Source organism: Ochotona curzoniae, unplaced genomic scaffold (assembly GCF_017591425.1).
Source record: "Ochotona curzoniae isolate NIBS_2020 unplaced genomic scaffold, NIBS_Ocur_1.0 contig_2235, whole genome shotgun sequence".
Taxonomy (NCBI): domain Eukaryota; kingdom Metazoa; phylum Chordata; class Mammalia; order Lagomorpha; family Ochotonidae; genus Ochotona; species Ochotona curzoniae.
The window spans coordinates 2,182,458-2,207,933 of record NW_024465384.1 but is presented as its reverse complement, the minus strand read 5'-3'; the positions used below and the strand labels follow the sequence as shown (position 1 = coordinate 2,207,933).

At 48.5% G+C, this 25,476-nt stretch overlaps 1 protein-coding gene across 1 annotated transcript; it reads left to right on the top strand.

The window, feature by feature from the left end:
* The first annotated feature begins 2,164 nt into the window (after window positions 1-2,164).
* PHC1 (polyhomeotic homolog 1) lies at window positions 2,165-25,379 on the top strand. Its single transcript, XM_040972207.1, has 15 exons — window positions 2,165-2,236; window positions 4,851-5,008; window positions 6,287-6,397; window positions 9,109-9,189; window positions 9,668-9,817; window positions 10,397-10,552; window positions 16,434-16,926; window positions 18,151-18,920; window positions 19,368-19,515; window positions 19,758-19,969; window positions 20,426-20,540; window positions 22,038-22,146; window positions 22,365-22,515; window positions 23,180-23,411; window positions 24,343-25,379. Exons 2-15 carry the CDS (start codon window positions 4,895-4,897, stop codon window positions 24,495-24,497), a joined length of 2,997 nt encoding a protein of 998 aa, XP_040828141.1. The 5' UTR covers window positions 2,165-2,236; window positions 4,851-4,894; the 3' UTR covers window positions 24,498-25,379.
* The last annotated feature ends 97 nt before the right edge of the window (window positions 25,380-25,476 follow it).

Genomic DNA, 25,476 nt, shown 5'->3' with positions numbered 1-25,476 from the left:
CTTAGTCATCCAGCTTAGTACACACACACACAATAGGAAAGGTGGGCGGTAACTATGTTCATGGGACTGAGAGTTCCACTTCCAGCAGGTCTGAAATCTACAATGGCCATGTGCCTCCCCCTGGACGCAAGTTCTACGGGACACTGGGAAGAAGGACGCACACGCGGGGTTCCCATCCTTGGAACGTCTGACAGACCTTCCTTGGATAATTCTCCCATGCAACCCATGAGTGATGTCCTTTACACATTGTATCATTTGAAAATGATGTGCAGATAGATCCTTTCTGGTACTTTGGAACGCAGAGCAGCTCAACGTGTCCGTTCCTCAGTGTCTGCAAGATAGCCTGAAACTTTTTGGACATGCCCAAGTTCTGGGTTTGAATGCAGCCACTCCAGAACTTTTTTCAGGTCACGCCCTGCCTACACTTTGCCACCTGGCCTGCCTACAAACCCCTTTCACCTCTTCACACCCCACGCCTTCCCAGTCCTCTGGCTGCCCTCTGATTTCTTCCCTCACTTCCTTGTCTGACTGGTTCCCAGAAGCCTGGCACAGATCTTTCTCTGACAGAAATCTGGCTACTGCCAACGAAGATTCCCAACACTTGGCAACACAAATCTGAAGAGATACAATTTATAAATAAAGATAACACTAAATCTTTTTTTCTTGAAATCTTTCTCTCTAAAAACAAATCATATGAGCTGTTAAAAGAAAATTGCCGGCTGGAATAGATTCGAAAAAAACTCTGACGCCAACCGAAAACGGACCAATCCCGGTTACGGAGCCACAAGACAATCCCTCCTGTTTGGAAAGCTTCACCTGGGCCGCGATCTTTGTTTTGTGCACGGGATAAAACCCGACCTTCCCAAACACTGCCTGGCGCCTGGTGCGTGCTTCATAAACACCCGTGGCACCAAGTCCGAGAGAGAATTAAAAAACGGATACATTGACACGGAGCAACACGACAAAGGCTACCCCCCACCCCCTTTCACTGCTGCTTTCCCAAATAGGGCCCCATTGTTCTGCATCTCTGGATACCCTGCCCTTCGCCTGGTTTTCTGTCGTTCTCTTCTGTTTGCACCCAGTGACATCCCTCCCCCCGCAAAAAAAAAAAAAAAAAAAAAAAAAAACACCCCAGATCTCCACGGAACGGAAGGCCGGTTGCAGGCGGTCGCAGCTTGCAAAGGCTCGCCGCTGGAGCGCAGCGAGCGGGCTTTCCCGCTTTTCTGGGAGTTGAGGCGAGGGACTCAACAATCATCAGGCTCTTGTCCTCCTCCCTTCAAAGTTTTTTTTTTTCCCTGCCCCTCCCTGTCCTTTCCTCCGCAGTCTCTGCTCCCCGAGACCGCCGTTGTTTTTTTTTTTTTTTTTTTGGAGGGGGGGTGTGTGCCTTTGGCTCTTCCTCCCTCTCTGCCTCTGGTCCCTTTGATCCTTTCTTTCCAGCCCTTATTCCCAGGAGCTCCAGAAAACACCTTCTTTCTCCCCTTGCACGTCACTTCCCTCCCTACTCCCACTCCTCTCCTGGAGGTGCGTTCCCCACTAGAGGCCAGCACTTTATCCTCGTGTTGTCCCTCCCACCGGCGAGCACCACTCGTAGAGAAAGAAAAGGCAGGGGAGGAGGAAGGAAAAAAAAGAGGTGAAAGAAGGAGCAAAAAAAAAAAAAAAAAGAAAGAAAAAAGAAACCCCATCCCATCCTAACCCAACAGCAACCCTAGGCTGGGGCCTGGGGGCGCCGAGGCCCGGGAGCGGCGTCGTCATGGCAACGGGCGCCGGCAGGAAACCAGGGCCGCTCGGGAGGGCGCCGAGGGGAGGGGGCGGGCCGGGGGAGGGGTCCGGCTGCCCCGGAAGCACCTCCCCGCCAGCCCCCCACCCCCTCCTCCAGCCCGGCTCTGAAGCCCCCCGGCCCGCGAGCCGCCCCCCCCCAACTCACCTCATCGGCCGGGCAGGAAGTGACAAGGCCCCGAGCGAGCCCCGAGGCCTGGCCGAGCCGGGCGGGGCGGGGAGCGGCGGCCGCGCCGGGCACCTCCCACCCCGCCCCTCCAGGAAGGGGAGGAGGCGAGGGGAGCCCGCCGCCGAGGAGGCCCGAGCGAGCCCCCCGCCCCAGCCTGGCGGCGATCGGCTCGCGGAGGGGAGGGGTGGTGGTGGTGGTGGCGGTGGTGGCGGTGGTGGCGGTGGACGGCGCGCGGCCCATGAGGTGGACGCCCCTTCGGGAGGACGCGGGTGCCGCGAGCCGGGCGCGAAGGTAACCGGGCGGGCTGGGGAGGGGCAGGCGCTCTGGGGGCTTGGCCGCGCGGGGCTGCGTCTGCAGCCACCTCGGAGAGTGTGTGTGTGTGTGTGTGTGTGTGTGTGTGACGCCCCGGGTACCTCCCCCCAGCGGCTGTGCCTGCCTGCTCTTCCCTTTGGCTGCCCCCAAACCCTCCCCGAAGGTTTTGGCTGCCCGTCACCCACTGCTCCTTTTTTCTCCCCTCCTCATTCATTTCTCCTGCCCCTGACTTGGGGTCCCTCCTTCCCCATCCCCCCGAACATGCTGTCTAGTACTTTTCCTTTTGCTGCTGCTCGCGGCTCCGCTGGGTTCTGGACTTGTGCGTCCCTCCTGCCTGTCTCCTGCTATCCAAAAGCACACTTCCCTGCTCCCTCTGGGGGTCAGCTCGCTCCTGGCACACCCCGCCCCCTTGCCCTGGTGGAATTCGTGGCTCTTGGTGGGGGGGGGGCGGTGGTGGAACCTCAGGGTTCTCTGGCCAACGGGGACCCCGCTCCCCCGGGTGCCCGCAGACCCCGTTCTCCAGGTTGCTTCCTCTACGAGACAGAGTTTAAATGCTTAGGGGGTATGGATTCCGTAGCTCCACTGCAGTTTCCCTTTCTAGCCCGCTTCTAGAAGTCCGTGCCCACCCGTCCTCCAATGCCCCTTATCAGGAGGAACGGGACTTAGCCACTGCCCGGATTTCCCCAGTGCTCAGCTTTGCACTCCTCTTCCAGGTTAATTCTGAAAGTTACCATTCGCTCTGCCTGTGCAACTTTTTAGGAGGCACAATACTGCTCCCCTAAATGTTTCCATGTCTGTGCCTCTAATCCCCCGTCATGGTCTGGGTGACAGTTCCCGTTGATTATATGGAAAGAAGTTAAGTGGAGCCATTTCTATTTGTGTTCTATTTCACAGTCTGTTAAGAGCTTGTAAGATACCCACTTGGGGGTGGGGAGAGGGTCTTTTTTTTTTCAGACAGTTTATGGGCTTTTTCACACGTGAATGTAGGGGTTACTGTCCCCATGCGGTCTCCTGTCTCGGAGTCCAGCCAAGTCAGCCCAGGCTTCCCTAAAACTGCCGAACTCTAACCCTTACCCACTTTTTTTTTTTCCCTTCACATGCCGATTATGAGGATTCATGGGTCTGTATCTGTTTAGTGCTTTCATATTTTGGCAAAAGCTGTGGGGAGAAAGTAGGCTGGCGTTGAGGCTGCCATGCCTGCCCCTCTGTCCTTCCGGGGGGCGGGGGGCGGTGCGGGATAAGGATGTATTTGCACTGATATTGGCTGTTCTTCAATGCAACCGAAGCGCTGGGGAGAGTTCTTGGGGGAATTGTGCTGTGATGGGAGGATACTGGGAGTGTGAGAGTGAGAAGTTTTTTCAGCTTTAGGGCTGTGACGGAGCAGTGTAAATTTTTTGTGGACTCTAGCATTTGTTGGATGCTAGAAAATCATTCACCCTCATAAATTCGTTAACAGCCTTTAGCAAAAATTCTAGTTGGAGGTTAATATTCCTAAACGTGTGCTTTGGTGGCCAAGTATTACTAGTGGGCTGGTGCCTCAAAAGTAGCAAATGTAACGATTAGCGTTAACAAAAGAAATAAAAATGAACAACAACAAAAAACTTATTTAGCACCCGTTGCAAGGCAGTTTTGTCTTGCTTGGTATCTTCTGTCTCTTTGCTTTGTCTCAGTGATGTTTTCGCATGTGTCTTGCATCCGTCGTGTGCTCCGCGAGGGTCAATTCTGACACTTGAGAGACTAAGTTGACTCTTGCCCTCCTGAAGAGTTTCATCTTTGTTTAGTGTGCTTTGTCTGCCTGGGAGGGTATATGAAAATGGTCCTTGACATAGAGTCTGATGTATGTTCCTGTACAAATACGGAACCTGAGGTGTAGGAAAAGCTGTACACTTAGGGGACTGGAAACAGTATCCTGAGCTGGATCAGCCAGTTGGTGTGTGGGGTGAGGCCAGCTCAACTATCTTACAGTTTTATTACCTTCCCGGAACCATGTCACTCTGAAGGAAAGATGAAAGAGTTCTTACACTTAGTGATACTGCCCTATCAGATTTCTTGGTTTGAAGAAGTGAAATGAACGAGAGTGAAGACTTGGTGTGCACTAGGGCAGCTCGATCTTAACCTCAGGAAGCCCATTCCTGCAGTTGTAGAATAAGGGTGGTGACGTTCCCGTGGGGCAGTGTGGCATACAGGTGAAGTGTGTAGCCCAGGGACAGGGGTCAACTCCAGCAAATGGTAACCACTGTAAAGATGATAATGGTGCAGATGCAGATACAAACTGAGTTGACAGTGAACTTCAAACTGGAAGACTCTGAAACTGTTAGAAAGTGGCATTAGTGTTGTCAAGGACCATCTTGACGTTCTGTGCATTTTACTTGATGACAGCCGTGAGGTTGTTTCTTTTGACAAGCGGGAGTATTTCAGAAGATAGTGGGGGGAGGGTTGTTAAGGGCATATTGCAGAGGTGGGACTTCTGAGATGAAAGCATGGTTACTGGAAAAAGAAGATGTCTAGATAATGGACAGTATTCTTGAGTCGTGACACAGATGGCATGCACGTGGAGGTGTCAGTGTTAACCCTTTATAATGTTTCTGTCTAGGTCTTGAGTCCGAGCACCACCCTTGGGGACTCTGGGACGCTGTCATGGAGACTGAGAGCGAGCAGAACTCCAACTCCACCAATGGCAGTTCCAGCTCTGGGGGCAGCTCACGGCCCCAGATAGCTCAGATGTCCCTGTACGAGCGACAGGCAGTGCAGGTGAGTGTTGCCTTGGGGTAGGCAAGGACACTGGAGGATTATTGTCACAGTTCCTTGCCAGCCAGATGGGGAAGTGTGGGGATCGTTAATGACCACAGTTCTCTCTAGTTAATGGGAGTCTTAGGAGTTTATAAGCAAACAGAATGAAATTCATTCTTTCAGCTCAGTGTGCGTCTAGCTGGATTCTAACCGTTTGTTTCTTCGTATGGCACCCATCTGGTTTGTGGATCCTATATGGCTTGCAACACCATCTGGGCTGGTCTTGCCAAGGCCAGGATAGGCAGAGCTTTAAATTCATTCGCCATGTAGCAGGCTAAGTTTGAAGTAGATGTTGTTTGGGCTGTGAGTGAGGTAAAATATCCAAATGAAGCTTGGCAGAGATGTGTCCCCTCCTATTGTCCTAGATGGTAAGTTTTTCAGTCTTTGTTCGTTACCCAGAGCAGAGGACATGTCACCTGCCTCCTCACAGATCTGCTTCTGGATAGGTAGCACATTTCGTGTTTGGAAATGAGGCCTGTTATTTTACAAAATTGTTTGATTGTTACATTGTATATTCTGTTAGTGTAGTTCTAATGATTAAGGAGTTCAGTAATATCCAGTTAACACTGAAAGTGAAGTGCCAGTATCCTTTTTAAATGTTTGTTTTCATCTACTTGAATGGTGGCGTAACAGAGAGATGGGTTTTTCATCTTGTGGTTCACTTCCCAGATGCCCACAATGCCCAGGGCTGAGTCAGACCAAAGCCAGGAGCCTGGAACTTTCTCTGGGTTTCCTACATGGGTATCAGTGGGGTTCTGACTGGCATGGATACGGAATGTGTGTGTTGCAAGTGGCAGCTTAAACCTTGCGTTACTGCCTGTTCTACAAGTCACTTTATTAACACTTATCAGCATCATACTGCAGGTACTGGGAAATGCCAATTAGTTGAAACTCTACCTGATTTAATCTTTCAGAAGCCGTTTGTGCTATTTTTTTCATTATTTCCAACATTTTAGGTATCAGTCACCTTAACTTAATGTAACTGGGATATTACTTTTGGTTTGAAAAAAAAAATCATTTGAGAGGTAGAGACCTAGTGTCAGAAGAAGTAACTGCTTCTCTGGGTTTTAGAGGACTGTGATGGACATACTGGTTCTGCTGTAACAGTGCGGGAAAGGGCATGGATTTCATCCAGTCTCCCATTTCCCTTGGTGTCTCTCAGGTCCACATTACCCTTCCCCCTGGTTACAGTGAATCACAGAGTGAGAGTTCCTGACCATTTCGTCTTTCTTTCCCCAGGCTCTGCAGGCACTACAGCGGCAGCCCAATGCAGCTCAGTACTTCCACCAGTTCATGCTCCAGCAGCAGCTCAGCAATGCCCAGCTGCACAGCCTGGCTGCCGTCCAGCAGGTGAGAGGTGGGCAGCCAGCTGGCCCGCAAGGGAGGGGGGCGGGCACTGCAGGTGGGTGGGGAGCCCTTGGGGCCATCCTGCGTTCTCTGTGCAGCCAGGCTGAGAGTGCAGTCTGGATGGGTCTTAGCTCCTGAGGTTCTGTGGGAGAGTCACGTTTTAGAGGTAGAATGTTTCTGAAATACACTGTGGAAGCCAGTGGCCAGCCGTAACTATTGAGTGCTTAAAATGTGGCTAGTTCAAGTTGAGATAAGCTGTAAGAATTTAGAATTTGCCATACCTCCTAAACGTGTAAAATTATGATGGGCTGGTTTGAAAACAGAAGCTTGAAAAAAGTGAAAGTGAAATAGCAATACCTTGCTATTGCATAAAGCAAATATTTAACAAACATACTAGTAAATATTAATGTCTTAAGAAATATTAATGCAGTTCGGGCCCGGCGCGGTGGCGCAAGTGGTTAAGTCCTCGCCTTGCAACCCCGGGATCCCATATGGGCGCCGGTTCTAATCCCGGCAGCCCCGCTTCCCTTCCAGCTCCCTGCTTGTGGCCTGGGAAAGCAGTGGAGGACGGCCCAAAGCTTTGGGAACCTGCACCCGCGTGGGAGACCCGGAAGAGGCTCCTGGCTTCGGATCGGCATAGTATCGGCCCGTTGCGCTCACTTGGGGAGTGAGTCTTCGGACGGAAGATCTTCCTCTCTCTCTCTCCTCTCTCTGTACATCCGCCTTTCCAATGAAAAAATAATAAAAAAAAATAAATCTTTAGAAATATTAATGCAGTTCCCAAAGTCTCCATACTGTTATCCTGTATGTGCAGAGAAAGCATTAGAGTTCTATTCCCTTGGTATAGTTTATGTGTGTGTGTATTTAAAGTTACTTTTTCAGAGGCAAAGGGAGACAGATAAATGGGAGACTTGGAGAAGGAGGGAGCTGCAGTCAGCTGGCTCACAGCCTGCATGCCCACAGTGATGGGACTGAGCGGGACTGCAGTGCTTGGGGCTGGGCCGAGTGGAGAGCTGGGAGCTCAGTCCAGGTCCGTCTCCCACAGCAGTGGCAGGAACCCAGTTACCTGGACCATCATCTACTGCCTTCCAAGATTGGCACTAACAGGAACCTGGAGTTAGGAAATGGAGCTGAGTACCAAACGCAGGCATCCCTGATGTGCTTGCTCCTAAATATGTATGTATCTAAATATGAATGAAGAAAATCAACAGAATGTGAGGGCAGAAGGCATATTCAAACTGTAAGGAAACTTAAAACAGTCCTTGTTTCACATGTGCTGGCTCAACTGGCTAAGCCTCCACCTGCAAGTGCTGGCATCCCAGATGGGCGCCAGCCAGTTTGTGTTCCAGCTGCTCCAGTTCCCATCCAGAGCTTCCTGATAATTGCCTGGGAAAGCAGTGGATGATGGCAGCCTTTAGGGGAGTGAACCAGCAGATGGAAGATCTTGCTCTCCTTCCTTATAAAATCTGCCTTTCCAGGAAAAATAAATAAACCTTAACAAAATTTTCCCTGAACTGTTCCGTGTGATTCCCTCGAAGACAAACTATCCTGATGAAAGGGCCTATTGGAAAGGTAGACTCTTGACATACATTTTTTTCGTCTTCCAATAAAAGAAAAATTAATGGTAAACTCAAATCTTCAACTTTGTCAAAGTCAGAATAAGACAAAAAAAGTCAAAGCAATAATAATGGTAAAAATTCCCTGTGGAACAAAGTGTGCTTTTGCTTAGTGCTTGTTATAAAAGCAGTGTGTCCCCTGACATTGATGTGCCTGTGTTATAATCTGGTGATTCATACAAGCGCAGGAATCCATCTGAGCCCTCCCACTGCCCCTGTGGGATTTTTGGGATTTGGGGTGCAGGAAAACAGATGAAAACTTGATATTTTTGATACTTTCTCTGCTATGAATAATAAAGGAAAAGTTTTCAAATGCAAAGTTTAGATGAATAAAGTAGAAAATATCTCAGTAATTGTGACATACTTGTTATGTGTTGAAGTGATAGTATTTTAGGCCTGTTGGGTTAAGTAAAATAACGTGGTTGAAGGCAGTAGTTCTCCATGAGGCAGCCCACCTCCATGTCTTGTGTTTCTCGAAGTCCTGCTTTTCCTTCCTGGTTGCATCCTTGCACTTGGGAAAGCAAGGATGGGGACTGAGTACAGCTGTGTGTCCCTCTGTCCCTAGCTGGGGCTCTCCCATCCCTACTGGAGACTGGAGTTCTGGGTCCGGTGCTAGTGCTGGGTCTGTGCTGCTGCGGGCCCTGGGAGGAGCACACCTGTACCGAGCCCTGTGCTCTTGGCATCAGCCTGATGGAGCCCTGGTGTCGCAGGCATCTGCAGAGTGAAGTCATCGGTCCTCTCTGCCTTTCAAATTAAATCCTTTTTCTTTAAAAAAAAAAGTTTAAAAAAAATTGACTTGAATGTTTATTCTTACTGCTTAACAAAATGCGCTGTAGAAAATGACGTCTGGGCCTCACAGTGTTCAGCTTGGAAGGCTGAATCACCTGAAGACAGCAGACAAACTCTTGTTTGCCCGGGAGGGTCGTGGTGCAGGTTGTTGGGTTTGTAGCGTAGTCAAGTGAGGGTTATTGGGAGATCGAATGCATAGTACGTATAGGATCTGTTCTTTCCTGCCATCTCCGTGTGTTTTGTGTCTATGATTGATTATTGAAGATGAACGGTTTTTCCCCTCATGGTCTGCTGTTTCCCTTTCAACAGGCCACCATCGCTGCCAGTCGGCAGGCGAGCTCCCCGAATACCAGCACTGCCCAGCAGCAGGCCACCACCTCACAGGCCTCCGTGAGTGTCGCCTCTCCTCCCCTTGTCTCTGGGTGAGATGGCTTTGTGTTGCTGACCTGAAGGGACCGATTGTGCCGTTGCTAACTGTTCCTGGTAGAGAAGGGTCGTCAGGGCGGGTAACCAACCTGGGAACCACATAGGGGTCTCTGCTGAGGAGCTCTAAGGAAGGAGTGAGGAGTCCTGGGGAACAAGAGGCAGTGACAAAGGAAAGGGAAGGAGTTCATTGACATAAAATCTGTCCTGTCTGATTCTCAACTGTTAACACTGCTAGGTAGCAATTTTTTTTTTCTACTTCCCACTTTGGTAATAACATGAAGAAGCCAGGATTTGGTTTGGGGTAGGGACTTACTAATACTCATTTCCCTCCAACACCGTGGAAGTGAGATACTCTTCTTGCTGGCCTTGCTCTGAATTTGTCACTCATGTCTATTGTTTTCTTAACTTCTCCTGAGTCCTGGCTCTTTTCTGTGCCCTGCAGATCAACCTGGCCACTACGTCGGCCGCACAGCTCATCAGCCGCTCCCAGAGTGTGAGCTCTCCCAGTGCCACCACCTTGACCCAGTCTGTGTTACTGGGGAACACCACCTCCCCACCCCTCAACCAGTCCCAGGCCCAAATGTACCTACGGGTAAGTTCACAGACAGTCACCACATGGTCCCAGCAGCATGATTGGTTTGTCATTGTCAAAGATGTGATTGCATGCTTCTGTATTTATCCGTAATTACTCAGATGTTCTGAGGTAAGCTGGTCTACTTTCCATGCCATACTTTCTCTAGAAGTGCTCAGGATTCACTGGTAACCTGTAGGCTATACTGAGATCCTAACGTAGAGGATGCTGACTTTAAAGTTTAGCTAAGTTAGAAGTGTTAGATATAGACTAGCCATTAAACCTGTGGCTCAACTGTACAAATTCCAAGTGTTACCTCTCAACCTACCTACTTACTAGTGCTTGTTCTAAAATCCACATCTCCGTTTCTTTGATGGTTGGCTCTTTGTTACCAGCCTGTAAGGTTCTGCATATTCTAGGTTTTCTTCTGGATGATTCATCACTTAAGGAGAGTGAGAGGTTCTGGGTTGGTGTGGAAAGGGGCAGGGCTTAGCTGTTTAATACCCTTTGTTTATTTTGTATTGTGGTCCTTCCCTTCCATTTTCTTCTGTCTTTTCCTCTTGTCCTCTCTGCTCTTCCTCTTCCTCCTCTCCTCGCCAGCCACAGCTGGGAAACCTGTTGCAGGTAAACCGGACCCTGGGCCGGAATGTGCCTCTAGCCTCCCAACTCATCCTGATGCCTAATGGGGCGGTGGCTGCAGTCCAGCAGGAGGTACCATCTGCTCAGTCTCCTGGAGTCCATGCAGATGCTGATCAGGTCAGTGGCAACCACTTCACCTGTGGATGGACACTGGGGAGGACGAAGGGGATGACCACGGACCGGGGTCCATCCTCTTGTCTGTTAGCATTTCTCATATTCTTGTTTTTGTGTGTCTGTGTGTTTTCCCTTTCATTAATCACTACAAAACTTGGATCTCTTATAACTTCTGAGTTGATTAGAGTTAGAAAGAGTGGTAGATCTGCCTGGAAATAACCCTGTGGACCTGGGAAGTCTGATCTCAGGGGAAATCTCCTAACTCCTCATCCTTGGTAGCTCTTTTTTTTTTTTTTTAATCACAGAGTCTTACTTCTCTCCCACAGTGTTGTCTCCTGAAGGTTAGGGGGTGCCAAGTGAATTCTGCGTTTAGACGTGAAGCTGACCTGGTTGAGTTGCTGGAAGAGTGTGTGGTTCCTTTGCTCACGAGTTACCATAGCTCTCCACTTTGAGTCTGCTCTTGTTCACTGCTTCTCCCAGTGAAAGTCTTGGTCACTGTACTTTCCCTGACTTGTTTTCCAAGCACTTATGTTTTCATTTTTAGCTCCTTGTGTATATAGAAGGAATACAAACTAAAATCTTAATTATAGAACCTGTAGTTATTTCATCTTTTTCGTCTTATTGGATGGCAAGTAAATGTTGAGCTCTTTCTGTTGCTGTGCTCAGATGTGTCCTAGAGGTTTGGGAGGACTGAAAGGAAATGAATCTGATCTATGAAGCGCTTAGACAGTGAAAGTGCTCAGTGGAGTGGCAGCAGCTTGGAGAGACCCAAGAGGTTAGCGGGGAGTCGGCTGTGTTACTTTGTGGGATATTGAGTGGAATCTTGAGAGATGTAGAACTTGATTTGGAATAAGAATAAAATCAAAGGAAAAAGCAAGTTGTAAGATAACAGATCATATATTTCTGAGTGTGCAAGGTGGTGGTTGGGGATGACAGGCTAGATTAAGTGACAGTCATGGCCTGATGGATAGGGGAGGTCATTGCAAGGCAGGAGACCTCAAAGGCAAATCAAGGAGACTTGAGGTAACCTCACCCATGCAGGGACCATCACTGGCTCCTGAACAGTAGTTTTATTAACAGAATAAGGAAAGTGCTTTAGGAACAGTCCTCCGGGAACATATTCCCATGGAAGCGTGGTGAGCTTCCTCGGAGGTCATCTCGGCAGAAGGTAAGAAAAGGCTGTGGTGGAAGCGAGTTACTACCGCTTCCCTGTCCAGCCTTCCCTTTCATGTGTCTGCTCATTCATCACATGTCTGAGTGTCAGATTACTGTTGACAGATAGCAAGGGTTAAAAGCGTGCATCTGAACTTTGGGTCAGTTTTCAGCTTTGCCTTACTCCGTAAGGTCTTGGACATCTGTGCAATAGGTATTATAGTATTCCTACCTCAGGGTGCTGTGAGAACTACATGATATGATGTGTGTAACTGCCTGAACTTGAGTGTTGTCGAGTGTTAACGTTTATTATTAGTGGATCAGACATTCTTTGGCCTCGGATGTCCAAGAAAGTCGTGATCATTACATTTATGGTAGTCAGGGAGCACTGAAGCTCCAGGCAGGAAACCGCTGGCTGTCTAAGTGGTATAACGATTACTTAATTAGAAAGGATAAGGTACTCCAGGAGGTGACATTTGATTTTGGGTTTGTAGGAGTGGCAGAGTGTTAAAGGCAGTCGAACACTGCGTCTCAAGGCTCCCGGGGGGAAGGAGCTGTTTAGGCTGAGAACTGGAATGAAGGCATATTTCCCACGGTTTAGCAGAGTGAGCTAGAAAAGAGGGGGGAGCAGAGGGAACCCTCGTCTTACACGCCTTAGAGGCTGTGTATAGGGCTGGTGCTTCATGAAAGGGCCATCCTCTGAAAGGATTTCAGACATGTGGAGAAATGATATGTGCTGACTCCCCCTGTGAGGATTAAATAGAAATGGGTGAGTGTGGATACAGGGAGATTAGAGGCCTACAGCAGGTTAGAAGAAAGCTGGTGGATTAGGTGGGTGGCATGTTGGAGGTAGACAGAAATGTGTAGATTTGAGAGTGACTTAAAATTCTTGAAAGCAATGAACCAATTCAGTGGATGTGCAAGTTGAGGCAGAGGCCAGAAAAGATCAGAGGCCACACACTGCAGTGATATACGTGGTGGCGCTGTTTACTCCATGACAGGCTGTGGAGAATTGGATCCAGAGTGAGATTGTGCTGTGGATGTGCACATTGAGGAGTGCTTGTGAGCTGTCCACAAGGAGATGTAAAGATAGCCAAAATAAACGGGTGTTGAGAACTGCCAAGGAACATGATGGGGATGGAAGAGAGCATTTAGAATGGCACCTGCAGCCATAGGATGAGCCCTTGGAAGGTGGAAATGTGGAAGGGGCTGGCAGGCTAACCAAAGGCAGTGGAGAAGAGTGACACAGGGGAGAGGATGGGGTCCAGACTTGAAGATGAGTGGGCTGACTGTTCAGAGACATGTGTGTGTAGAAGGGGACGTGCTCCACTCTTCCCAGTACGTAGGGAAAGAATGCTGGACCTACCACAGAGTGGGTGCTGCTGCAGTAGGGTGGGGGATGAGTCTAGAGTAGTATATGTTTGACAAACGAATGATGGGAATGAGTGCAGTGAATATACAAAATTAAGAGTTTGGGTGGGTGACAGAAGGCAAGGTGAAGCTGCTGGAAGAGGACATGTGGTCAGACATGGCCACAGGAGGAAATCCCTACACGGGGACAGGCTGTAGAGCCGAGGCACAGTTGACAGGGTCAGCTTGTGGAGGCTAGGGGGCAGACAGGACCCAGAGCCTGGAAAAGGACTGTAGGAATAGCAAGTGATGGGTGCGGGTGGCGTGTAGGCTGAGTACTGGAAGCCATGAAATAAGGCTCATAGGATGCTGTCTCTGTTTCTCTGCAGAGGTGGAGTGAAGGGAGAGCGAGCAGATCATGTGGAATGTAGGGAGGGTAGGAAAAAGTCAAAACAAGCCAGTATATAAAGGAAACTGATGTGAAAAACTAATTTCCAAGTAATACTGTGTGCTCCAGTACCCAGTCCTGTTTTTAAGATTTATTTATCTTTATTCATAAGGCAGATTTTACAGAGAGGGAGGTCTTCCTTTCACAGGTTCACTCCCCAGATGGCCACAGTGGCTGGAATTGAGCCAGTCCGAAGCCAGGAGACAGCGGCCAGGAGCTTTTTCTAGGTCTCCTGTATGAGCCACCCTTCTCTACCTTCCTGGGTCAGAAGCAGGGAGCTGATGGAATGCTTGGCACTGCAGGTGGAGGAGTAGCATGATGTGCCGGCCCCTCCTGATAGTCATGCAAAACTCTCAAGTGCTGCCTTCTGTCACTGCCTGCATCTAAGTTGTTACTATTTTCACTTGGCTCACTGGACTGGTTTTCTAATAGTTTTGTTCAGCCTTACCTCCTTACCATCCTTTTCCACATTATTATTAATTTGAAGAGCAGAGTGTCACGGAGGGAGAGATGGTACCTGATTCTAGAGCCTGGAAGTGTCTCCTGTGTGACTGCCCACATGGCTGCAGTGGCCGGGAGTGGGGGGGGGGGTGGGGGCCATGAGCTCAGGCTGAAGCAGGAACTCCCCCTGGGTCTCCCATGTGGATTCCAGGGGCTGAAGTCCTTGGGCTGCCTTTTGCGGTCTTATCTGGAGTGTTAGCAGGGAGCTGGATCAGAAGTGGAGCAGCTAGAACTGGACCCAACACTCTGATATGGGAGGTCAGCCTTGCAAGCAGGTTTAACTTGCTATATGCCCAGCCCAGGATAAATATTTTCCAATGAGAAGATATACAACATTATTAGTATTTTGTAGACAGAACTTGGGAAATGATAACATTTGTCTCCCTACACTGTCCTCGTTGATCTGTCCCTGACCCACTTTTAGTTACTGGGTGATTTTTGATAATATGGGAAGCAATCCCCAGTTCCATGCACTGACCGCCCTCACTCAAGAGTAGTTACTGGATGCTTATCTCTTCCCTTGTTCCATTTTTACATAGTTATATTGTACTTTATATATGTGTGAAACATTGTTTTTGTTAAGGAAAATGTCAGCTACTCCCAAATAGAGAAAAAAACTATGGGTCCTTACATACCTGCCATGAAGCTCCAGTAATGATCACCTCATGACCAGTCTGTTTGGGTCCTTCTCTGCTCATGGTACTTTGGAGCAAATCCCACAGGTCACATCTGTTTTCACGTGTACTAAATTGACCAGGTCCTTGTTCAGCATATAATCTTTTCAAGAATGTTCTCTGTTATCAATGCTACTTGCAATGCAGAGAGGGACAGAGAGCTCCCGCACCTACTGGTTCATTCCCCGGTGGTCTAGAACGATCGGAGCTGAGCTGGGTTGAAGCTGGGAACCAGAAACTTCATTCAGCTTTCCCACAGTTGTGGCAGGGGCCTGGGAATCCACTGCTTCTCGGGCTGCGTTAGCAGAAAGCTAGATGAGAAATGAATCCATCTAAGGCACTGTAAGCTGCAGTGTGGGCACGCTAAGCCATAGCTTCACCTCCTGGACCACAGTGCCTGCCCTCAATGCTGTCTCAACGGCGTATTGTCAAGGTTCTTTTTGTTTGTTTGTTTGTTTTTTCTTTCATTATAATTCATTAATTTCTATATAATCTCTTGTGTGAACAAACTACTGTTAATTCATTTTATATTCTGTAGATGGTCATTTGGGTGCTTCTAGGCCCTTGTTGCTAAGAATAATGCTATCTATAAATAATCCATACATCTCTCAGGTACACATGGTAAGAGATTATCTTGTGGAATTCCTGGCTGGAGGGTGAGTAAATGGTTTAACTTCAGGATATCATACGAAATTTTTTCTTCTTTTCCCCATATTTGTATCAGAAATGCACAAAAGGGGCCTATGTGGTGGTGCAACAGGTTGCGTCACCATCTGCAGCACTGGCATGCCAGTGTCAGTTCAAGTCCTGGCTGCTTCAGTTTCAATCCAGTTTGCTGCTCATGTGTCTGAGAAAGCAACGGGAGATGGCCCAAGTCCTTGGGCCTCTGTCACCCACATGGGAAGCCCAGAGGGTGTTTCAGGCTGGCCCAGTCTTGCCATTGTCACCATTCGGGGAGTGAACCAGAAGACGGAAGGTCTCATTCTCTGTAACTCCGCCTAAAGTAAATATGGGGGAAAAAAATGTATGAAAGAGTGATTTCAACTAGACAAATTCTCTTCAGTGTCTTTGTATAGTCAATTAGACAGTCATCATTTCTTTCCATGATTTGCATACCTTGTTGATGTTGGGAACACAATAAGAAGATAAACTTGCTATTAATAGTTTAATGTTCAGACTCTCCCAAACATCTTAATGATCTAGCACATTTTTACCTCCCTAGCCCCAGCCTACCTTCCTAGCTTCATTTCTTTCTGCGCTCTTAGCTCTGGAAACACAATGAAATGTTTTCTTGGTTCTGTGGCCTTGTAAATGCTGTAAGTCATGCCTTTCCCAGAGCAGACGTTGCTTGTTTTAGATCTGACATGACTTCCTGGGTCTCCCCAGTTCCAGTGGATTTTCTTTCTCTGTATTTATGCATATGGTTACATCATAATTGGTGAATCTCTGTATTTTCTGGTAGGAAGTATACATTAAGCGTAGGAACTGTCTCATTCGTGCCTTTTCAGTATCTGGTAGATGTTGAATGAATGGAGAGGACAGGGAAGATAAAGAGAATAAATAATCAAATTTGATGACAGGCTTAATAGTGAAAGAAGATGAAAAATCAGATGTTTGATTCCTATATAGTCTCTCTGGAGGACTGGAGGCCTCTAACGTATACCATAAAAGAAGGGGAGGGGTATGAGCTGAGTCACAGAAATCTAGCCTTCATGCCTCCAGTCCTCCTTTTCTCAATCCATTTTTTCCTATTTTTCAGGTTCAGAACTTGGCAGTGAGGAACCAACAGGCCTCAGCTCAAGGATCCCAAATGCCAGGCTCCACTCAGAAGGCCATTCCTCCTGGAGCCTCCCCTGTCTCTAGCCTCTCTCAGGCCTCTAACCAGGCCTTAGCTGTGGCACAGGCCTCCTCCGGGACCTCAGGCCAGTCCCTCAACCTTAGTCAAGCTGGCGGAGGCAGTGGGAATAGCATGCCAGGGTCCCTGGGGCCAGGGGGAGGTGGCCAGGCCCCTGCAGGTTTGGGTCAGTTGTCGTCCTCAGGGATGGGCGGTGGAAGCTGTCCCAGGAAGGGCACAGGAGTGGTGCAGCCCTTGCCTGCAGCCCAAACAGTGACTGTGAGCCAAGGCAGCCAGACTGAGGCCGACAGTGCAGCGGCCAAGAAGGCAGAAGCAGATGGGAGTGGTCAGCAGAACGTAGGCATGAACCTGACACGGACAGCCACACCTGCCCCCAGCCAGACACTTATTAGTTCAGGTAAGCTGTCAGCACTCATGATGTTCTCTCAAAACCTGTTTCAGATCTCCAGAGTGTATTTCTTTGCTTTTGTTCTTGTCTGTTTCTCTTGACCCTGGAGAACCGCAAGAGGAACATTCCATCAGCCTTGAGCACAGCTCAGGGAGAGGAGGCTAGGTAACAGCTGGGGGGCTTACCTGTCCCGCCAGGTCTAGGCAGTCCTCCTTGTCCATGTTCTTGGGCCCCGTGTTCTGGTTCACTCACTGTACCCTTTCATTCACCTGATCGCACAGAATTTTCTTGGAAACCTCTTGGATGAGCAGATTGCGGTGCTCATGTGACTTAGGACTCAGTGTAACGGATAGATTCACCTTCTGTGTTTCATGGAGGTCTGTGCAGTATAGAACAAATGCCTGAGAACACTGAAGGTTGGCAAGTACAAGCATGGTTTAATATTAGTCAACTCGTGGTGATTTCTATCAGTGCTAAAGCATAATAAAGGATCAATAGAATAGTGACCCTAAGTAATTTACACTTGCTTCCAGTCTATGGGTAAGACAGGGTTAGGCGCGTTTGCCTTCTTGGTGGTCTCGGTCTTTGTTTCTAGCATTAGCTCCTTAGCTGCTGATGTGTCTTAGAGAAATTGGCCTAGGAACAATGAAGAGTTAAGTAGTCATTGGTATTTTCTTACTGTGGCACTTATATTTTCGAGGAGCTTTCCTTTCACAGTGTGTGTGTTCTCTGACAGTCTGCTGAAACAGAGAGAGGTAGGTGAGGTCAGAGCTGGGGCTGCTGCCGACTCTGAAGGCTCCTCAGATGGTGACCTGAACTGACAAGGAATGCGTGGAAAGAAGTTGGATTCTCTACGTCTAAACTCTTTCTACAGTGATTTTTGGGTGTCTAGCACAGAGCTGGCTGCTGGGGAAGTGAAAACAAATAAAATGTGGACTCTGCCCTTGAGAGAGACTAATGATCATATGGAGAAAGAAGAGGCCAGTAATTCTCTTTTGCTAAATGCAGGTTAAAAGATGGGAGATTTAGTTGTAGGACTTACATGAACACAAGGAGTTGCTGAGGAGTGCTAATTGATTGGCCAAGGGAGTTCTTTGAGGTCTTGAAAACAAGAGACTAGAGTTCATTGGTGATGCCTGATGCAGTGACAGGAGGATGGATTAGGTGATGTTCAAGTTCACTTTCACTTTAGGATGATTATGTTCTGCTTTTTTTTTCTCTTTGCCGCTGCAGCCACGTACACGCAGATCCAGCCCCATTCACTGATTCAGCAACAGCAGCAGATCCACCTGCAGCAGAAACAGGTGGTGATCCAGCAGCAGATTGCCATCCACCACCAGCAGCAGTTCCAGCATCGGCAGTCTCAGCTCCTTCACACGGCTACACACCTCCAGCTGGCTCAGCAGCAACAGCAGCAGCAGCAGCAGCAGCAAACTACAACCCTCCCTGCCCCCCAGCCACCACAGGTCCCACCTACTCAGCAGGTCCCCCCTTCTCAGTCCCAGCAGCAAGCCCAAACCCTTGTTGTTCAACCCATGCTTCAGTCTTCAGCCCTGTCCCTGCCACCTGACCCAGCTGCCAAGCCACCCATTCCCATCCAGTCCAAACCACCTGCAGCGCCCATCAAACCTCCTCAGTTGGGGGCTGCCAAAATGTCAGCTGCCCAGCAACCACCCCCCCATATCCCTGTACAAGTGGTGGGCACCCGGCAGCCAGGTACAGCCCAGGCACAAGCTTTGGGGTTGGCACAACTGGCAGCCACTGTACCCACTTCCCGGGGAATGCCAGGTGCAATGCAGCCTGGTCAAGCCCATTTGGCCTCCTCACCACCTTCCTCCCAGGCTCCTGGCACCCTGCAGGAGTGCTCTCCTACACTGGCCCCTGGGATGACCCTTGCTCCTGTGCAAGGGACAGCGCACGTGGGAAAGGGTGGAGCTTCCACCTCCTCACCTGTCATGGCCCAGGTCCCTGCCGCCTTCTACATGCAGTCTGTGCACCTGTCGGTAAGGGAGGGACTGTCGCCTGTGTGAAAGGACCTGGGGCTAGTGGGAGTAAGAGTTTAATGGGGGAGTAGAGAAGATGTTAATACTAGCATTTATCTGCTCATTTTATGAGAGACAGTGACGTATGTAACACTTGTTCCTCCTAAATGTGTTAGTGAAATCGCTCTGGGTTTGTGTTCTAAGTGACATCGAAGCATTGTCAACAGAATTAGTCTTTGGGGGAAATGACAGTTCTTGATTGGTGCATAATTAATGTAAGCTCTAGGTCAGAATTGAGTAACACAGCATTTTCCTTTGTCCACATACACAAGTTACATTTCTTGGGGATTGTCAGGAATGTTAGTATACCATGGGAGGCATACATGAGTTTTCTATAAAACCAAGGAAGCGATTGTGGTTCCTTATAATTCATCTCAAACCCTGGTTTGTTTCTTATTCACCTCCTAGGGTAAACCTCAGACATTGTCTGTTAAGCGCAAGGCCGAGTCTGAGGAGGACCGAGACGATGTCTCCACATTGGGTTCAGGGCTTCCGGCCAAGGCGTCTCCTGCAGTTGAGAGCCCGCAGGTCCTGGAAGAGAAGAGCAGTCTTGGAGGTGAGCGAAGGACTTCTCAAATGCTCCCCAAATTCCTCCTGAATGAGCTCTGAAGGGTAGATCTGGCTTGACAGAAAATAGGCCCAGGCGTGGTGAACAAATGAGAAAATCTTAAATACAAACCATCCAGGTGGATGATGAAGGGTGAGCGTGAGTGTAGCAGAAGATGTGGCTCATCCAGCTAGTGGATGGATTACTTATGCAATCTTATGTCTGTTCTTTAATCTGTGTTTGTTTTCCAGAGAAAGCTGAACCAGTGGCCAGTGTGAATACTAACACCCCAAGCAGTGAACTCTTAGCCTTGACCCCTGCCCCATCGGCTCCACCTCCTACGCTAGCCATGGTCTCTAGACAGATGGGTGACTCGAAACCCCCACAGGCCATTGTGAAGCCCCAAATTCTCACCCACATCATTGAAGGCTTTGTCATCCAGGAAGGAGCAGAACCTTTCCCGGTGAGAGCAGGGCCGAAGGTGGGCCTGTCAGATAGCTGCCATGTAGCTGCCCTAGCATGCCATTGCCATGTGGCACGAGGTTAAGGAGGAAGAGGAAACGGGTCTAGAAGTAGGAAGAGAAGAAAGTCGCCTTTGTAATTTTTAGTAAAATAAACCAGGTTGTTTTATAAGAAAGAAAGTTGTAGTGGACAAGTTAGAGACTTTGTCTAGGTTCTGTGAGTTGCAGAACTGATTCTAGCACTCGGGTGGCTTAATTGGTAAAACTAAGTAAGGAGCCATGGTACGAAGCCACTGCTTCCGAAAAAAAGCAAAACCAAGTTATTCTGGAAAGCCAGATGGAAAGTGATTCTCTAGGAGCCAGTATTCCCCCTCCACTGAGAGAGCCCAGACAAGGACATGACAGTGGGAAATGTTGGAGGAATCAGGCTAACTGAACTGTCACTTTTTCTGGGACAGGTGGGTTGTTCTCAGTTACTGAAGGAGTCCGAGAAGCCGCTGCAGACTGGCCTCCCAACGGGGCTCAGTGAGACTCCTTCAGGTGACCCCTTGGGAGGGGACAGCCCGTCTGCTGGTGAGTAGAGACCCAGAGGCAGGTGTTTGACGGGTCAGCGTGAAACAGTAATTACTTACATAAAGTAGCAGTTAGATGAAGTCTGTCGAGACACAGAAGCCATATTTGATATTGGAGCATGTGGAATCACACTAAAATAGTTCTCAAGTGAACTTTTATCAAGCAAAAATAACCTGTTACATTATTCCTTACTGTAAAGATAAGTTTGGGGCTCATGTGGCATATCCCTAAAGCTTCCCTGCCTGTGATGCTGACATCCCCTATGGGCTCTAGTTTGAGACCCAGCTGTTCCACTTCTGATTCAGCTCCCTACTAATGCACCTGGGAAAACAGCGGATGTCGGCCCAAGTGCTTGGGCTCCTGCGCCTTTGTAGGAGACCCAGAGGTAGCCATGGGCTCTTGGGTTTGGTCTGGCTTTTGTGGCCATTTGGGGAGTGAACAGGTGAAGAGAAGCTGATCTTCCTTCAGCTGGTTCACTGCCTAAATAGCTGCAACAGTTGTGGCTGGGTGAGGCTAAAGCTGGGAGTCTGGGATTTCATGTGAGTCTCCCATGTGAATGGCAGGGGCCGAAGTTGGCTGAGCCATGCTCTGATCCATCCCTTGCTGCTCTTGAAGGCATAGTAACAGGGAGCTGGATCGGAAGTGGAGCAGCCACGTCTTGTAGCGGCATCACTCACAGTGCTTAACTTATTATGCCACCATGCCAGCCCCAGTGTTTGTATTATTCACTCAATCCTAGCCAGCAGGCTGAGAGGTAATGACATTGATGGTCTCACTTCTCCATTCTCTTCATCTTAGATTTTGTAACATATTATCGGAAACTCTTACCTAATATTTTCCTAAGCATTAGTGGTAAGGTCCTCTCCCATTCAGAAATGGAATTGTATCTGAACCCTGAATATGAATTATGTAGGATGTAGATAGGAAGACTTTTTTTTTTTAAATGAGAGCAAACTTAGCTTGCCTACTTACTTTTCAATAGTGTAAATCCTGGAGGAGCATAACTTCACATTTCCCAGGAAGCTTGCTTCCGAATTTGGTGAAAACCATGTCCTTGTCTCCATGAACATGAATCGCCTTGCTCCAGATGACTGTGGTTTTGTAGGGTTTCCAGCCAGGAGCCATTGTTGTCCAGATAGAATTGTTTCGCCTTGAGCATAAACACCTTCCATTGTACAAAGAGCCATATGTTCCCTTTGGCTTTGGAGATCTCACCCGTCACCAGCCCAAGTGGCCTTGTACCATAGCCTCTGAGAGGGCTTGCTCCGTCAGCCCCTCGCAAGCTCTGAGACGGTGGGGAGAGGAGTTGGAAATGCTCTTGATGGACAAGTCTTCACGGGGCTGGGTTTCTGACTGGGTGTTTTTGGGATCCTCAGGTTGTGTAGGTCTCTGGGGGCACACCATAGCCCCCAGTTGGGATCTAGCTGTGGGAGTGATGAATGGTGGCCCAAGGGGCAGCAGAGCCCTTGGGTGGCTGCAGCCATGCCTGTTTTCCAGAGCTGGATAAGAAGACGAGTCTCCTCAAGTGCGAGTACTGTGGGAAGTACGCCCCTGCCGAGCAGTTTCGTGGCTCCAAGAGGTTCTGCTCCATGACTTGCGCTAAGAGGTACTGAAGGTGCCCCGCCCCACTCTATCCCGTGTTGGCTTCTCAGTCCAGCGTCACTCTCCTTTCCAGTGAGGGCTTTCAGATGATGCTTTGTGGCTCACTCCTTGCTTTCAGTCTTTTCCGAAATTGATCTTTAAACACCGAATCTCACTGAGGGTAGGGTAGGCAGATAGTCCTCCACAGTGCCTTTGACCCTGGCTGTGTGCCTTGACCCATAGGTACAACGTGAGCTGTAGCCACCAGTTTCGGTTGAAAAGGAAAAAGATGAAAGAGTTTCAAGAAGCCAACTACGCTCGTGTTCGCAGGCGTGGACCCCGTCGCAGCTCCTCAGACATAGCCCGGGCCAAGATCCAGGGCAAGCGCCACCGGGTGAGTGGCTGTCACAGTTACCTTTCAAACAGGACTTTTTTCCCTATTACCTTTATTTCCTTTTTGTTTTTAAATTATTTTTATTGGAAAGGCAGAGTTGAAAAGAGAGAAACAAAATCTTCTTTCCACTGGTTCACTCCTCTAATGACTACAACAGCCAGAGCCAAAGCCTAGAACATCTCTTGGGTCTCCCACATGGGTGGACAGGCTCAAGCACTTAGGGCATCCATTGCTACTTTCCCGGAGCAGCTGGATTGGAAGTGGAGCAGGTGGAACTTGAAATGGTACCCATATGGGATGCTGGTACTTAGGCTGTGGAGCCAGCCACTGAAACTGGGCTTTTTCTCTTGTGCTATAGGACAGTGCCTCAGACTGTGTAGATGGGTGTGAGACCAGAACTCTTGTTCACCTTGACCTCCTTTGTAACTCTTTACCTGAACACTGGTTCCTGTATCCATTAGTCCCTACCCTGTATTAGAGAAAATCTAGATCTGTTTTTAGGACAATTGGAATCAAGGAAACAATAGCTTGTCCTTGGAAGGTCCTTGGGCCTTTGTGCAATGAAGTACAGGTTATTGTACAGTATGTTAAAGTTAGTTTCTCCCTTATGCTTAATACAGGGAAGCTGAAGACACTTAACCTTGACCTGTTGTTTTCTGTGTAGGGTCAAGAGGACTCTAGCCGGGGGTCAGACAATTCCAGTTACGATGAAGCACTCTCTCCAACATCTCCTGGGCCGTTATCTGTACGAGCTGGGCATGGAGAGCGTGACCTGGGGAACCCCATCACAGCTCCACCTACACCAGAATTACATGGCATCAACCCCGTGTTCCTGTCCAGCAATCCTAGCCGTTGGAGTGTAGAGGAGGTGTATGAATTTATTGCTTCTCTCCAAGGTACTGCTGGCCTCTGCAGCCTTTAATCCCCTTAAGTCATTCCATGGGCCTCCAAGAGGGACTGTAACAGCAGGAGCCCGAGTATGGCTGTACACAAACGCTCAAGAAATTTATTCAGGATGCTAGCTAACAGCATGGTTTCTTAATTTCTTAATGGGTGGATGTTGTCTTCTAGTATCTCCATGACTTTACAAAGCCTGATTATCTGTCTTCTGGTGTATCACTATCACTTATCTATAACTTTTGTGTGATATATACACACTTTTATACAGTTGCTCTTTTTCTTTGAGGGGCACAGAAAGGCCAGTCTCCCTTCTGCTGGTCCATTTCCTGGATGGTAGGGTTTGGAGCTGAAGCTGGGAACTCAGTCCAGGTCTCTTAGGTGAGCAGCAGGTCCCCGTCCATGGAGCCATCAGCACTGCTTCCCAAGTGACAGTCGGGAGCCAGAGCTGGCTCTCAAACAAGGCACTTCAGTGTGAATTAAGGACACCTCAACCACTAAACCCAGTGACCGCCTCAGAATGTTTTCTCCGTTGGAACAGTAGAAACTAAGAGGCCATTGTTGCCTTACTCCCTTCCAGGCAGTTTAATGTGGAAGCTGTTCTTGGCAGACTTTCCCACAGCAGTCACCCTACTTTTCTTGCTGTTGGTCTGAATTCTTGGCTCTTTAACAAAAATGTCTCCAACTAAAAGAAAACATGTAGTTTGTGTTTTCCCTTTTCCCTCTCCGCAAGTCATTGGAATGAAGTTATTTCTGTGGTCTTCATCATGGCCATTTCGTTTCAATACGGCAGTTGTTCTAATTTGCTATTAAAATTTGCCATGTCAGATTTGGAATTAACTATTATTAGGCACCCATTCTTTAATATTTACTTTAGGTCCTCCAGTGCTACCATGTAGTTTCTCATGAATTCTCACCATTTTCTTCTAGGGTGCCAAGAGATTGCAGAGGAATTTCGCTCCCAAGAGATTGATGGACAGGCCCTTTTATTACTAAAGGAAGAGCATCTTATGAGTGCCATGAACATCAAGTTGGGCCCTGCCCTCAAGATCTGCGCCAAGATCAATGTCCTTAAGGAGACCTAAGATGACTCTTGCACAGATGGGCCCAAGGCAGAGGCTCCCTTGTGTGTGGGCTGTAGCCTGGTGTCAGCAGAGACTGCAGGGAAGGGAGGACCGTTCAGATCATCTAACCTTCTGAGGGGACTCTCAGAACAGGGAAAAAGAAATGTGAGGATTTGTTGCTGGTGCTACATGTGGCAGCTCTGATATTTTCTCTGGGTTCTGCTTTACTTTTGAACCTCATTTCACAACGCTCGCCATTCTCTGCCTGCAGAGGCGGTCTAGGGAACTAGGGCTGCTCGGAGTGTCAAGAAAGGGTCTCAGTTCTCTGGAGTGGGAGTATATAAGCTGTGCTGAGGCAAGGGATGGGAGGAGCACCTTTGCCTCCCCAGGAGGAGAGGTAGGGTGGCCCGTCCCATCTTCCCTCTGGACTGTCCCCCCTTGTGACCACTCCCTTAGTGTTACTACTTCCTGCATCCCGCAGGGGCACCAGTCCGCGGAGATCTGGTTGGCATCATTCAGATCTGCTGCAGGGACTCCCAAGTGTACGGCACATGTGTCCGTTGTCATTCTGTCTACATCCCTTCCAATTTCTTTGTTACCTTCTTTCTCCAACTGCTCTGTCCTATAGCTTTATAAAACCGGAGGGCGTGCTGCTGAGGTCAGGAATGTAAGTACCTGCCTTGGCATTGTTCCTTATACAACAAAAATATTAAATATTTTTTTCTTCCTGAGTAAAAGGATGAAAATGGGTCTCGGTTGTCTTACTCCATTTCCACGTCTTTTACACAAATGCCCAGGCCAACACATCTTGTTTGTTTTTTAATATTACATATTTTTGTACAAAAAGTGGTGTAATTTTTGCATTTTAAAACACCAAGATGGGGAGGAATGCAAACAAATTAACAAAGATGCTTTTATAACATTATTTTCCTGTTTAGAAAAAAAAATCATTCCAATAGTACTGAAAAGTCTAAACATGAATTTTCATTCGCTTCTCTAA

Bases quoted from the DNA above. Each gene is read 5' to 3' on its own strand.
- PHC1 (XM_040972207.1), top strand. From the start codon at position 4,895: ATGGAGACTGAGAGCGAGCAGAACTCCAACTCCACCAATGGCAGTTCC. The intron at 9,190-9,667 runs GTGAGTGTCGCC...TGTGCCCTGCAG, and splicing joins CCACCACCTCACAGGCCTCC to ATCAACCTGGCCACTACGTC. The intron at 22,516-23,179 runs GTGAGTGGCTGT...TTTTCTGTGTAG, and splicing joins TCCAGGGCAAGCGCCACCGG to GGTCAAGAGGACTCTAGCCG.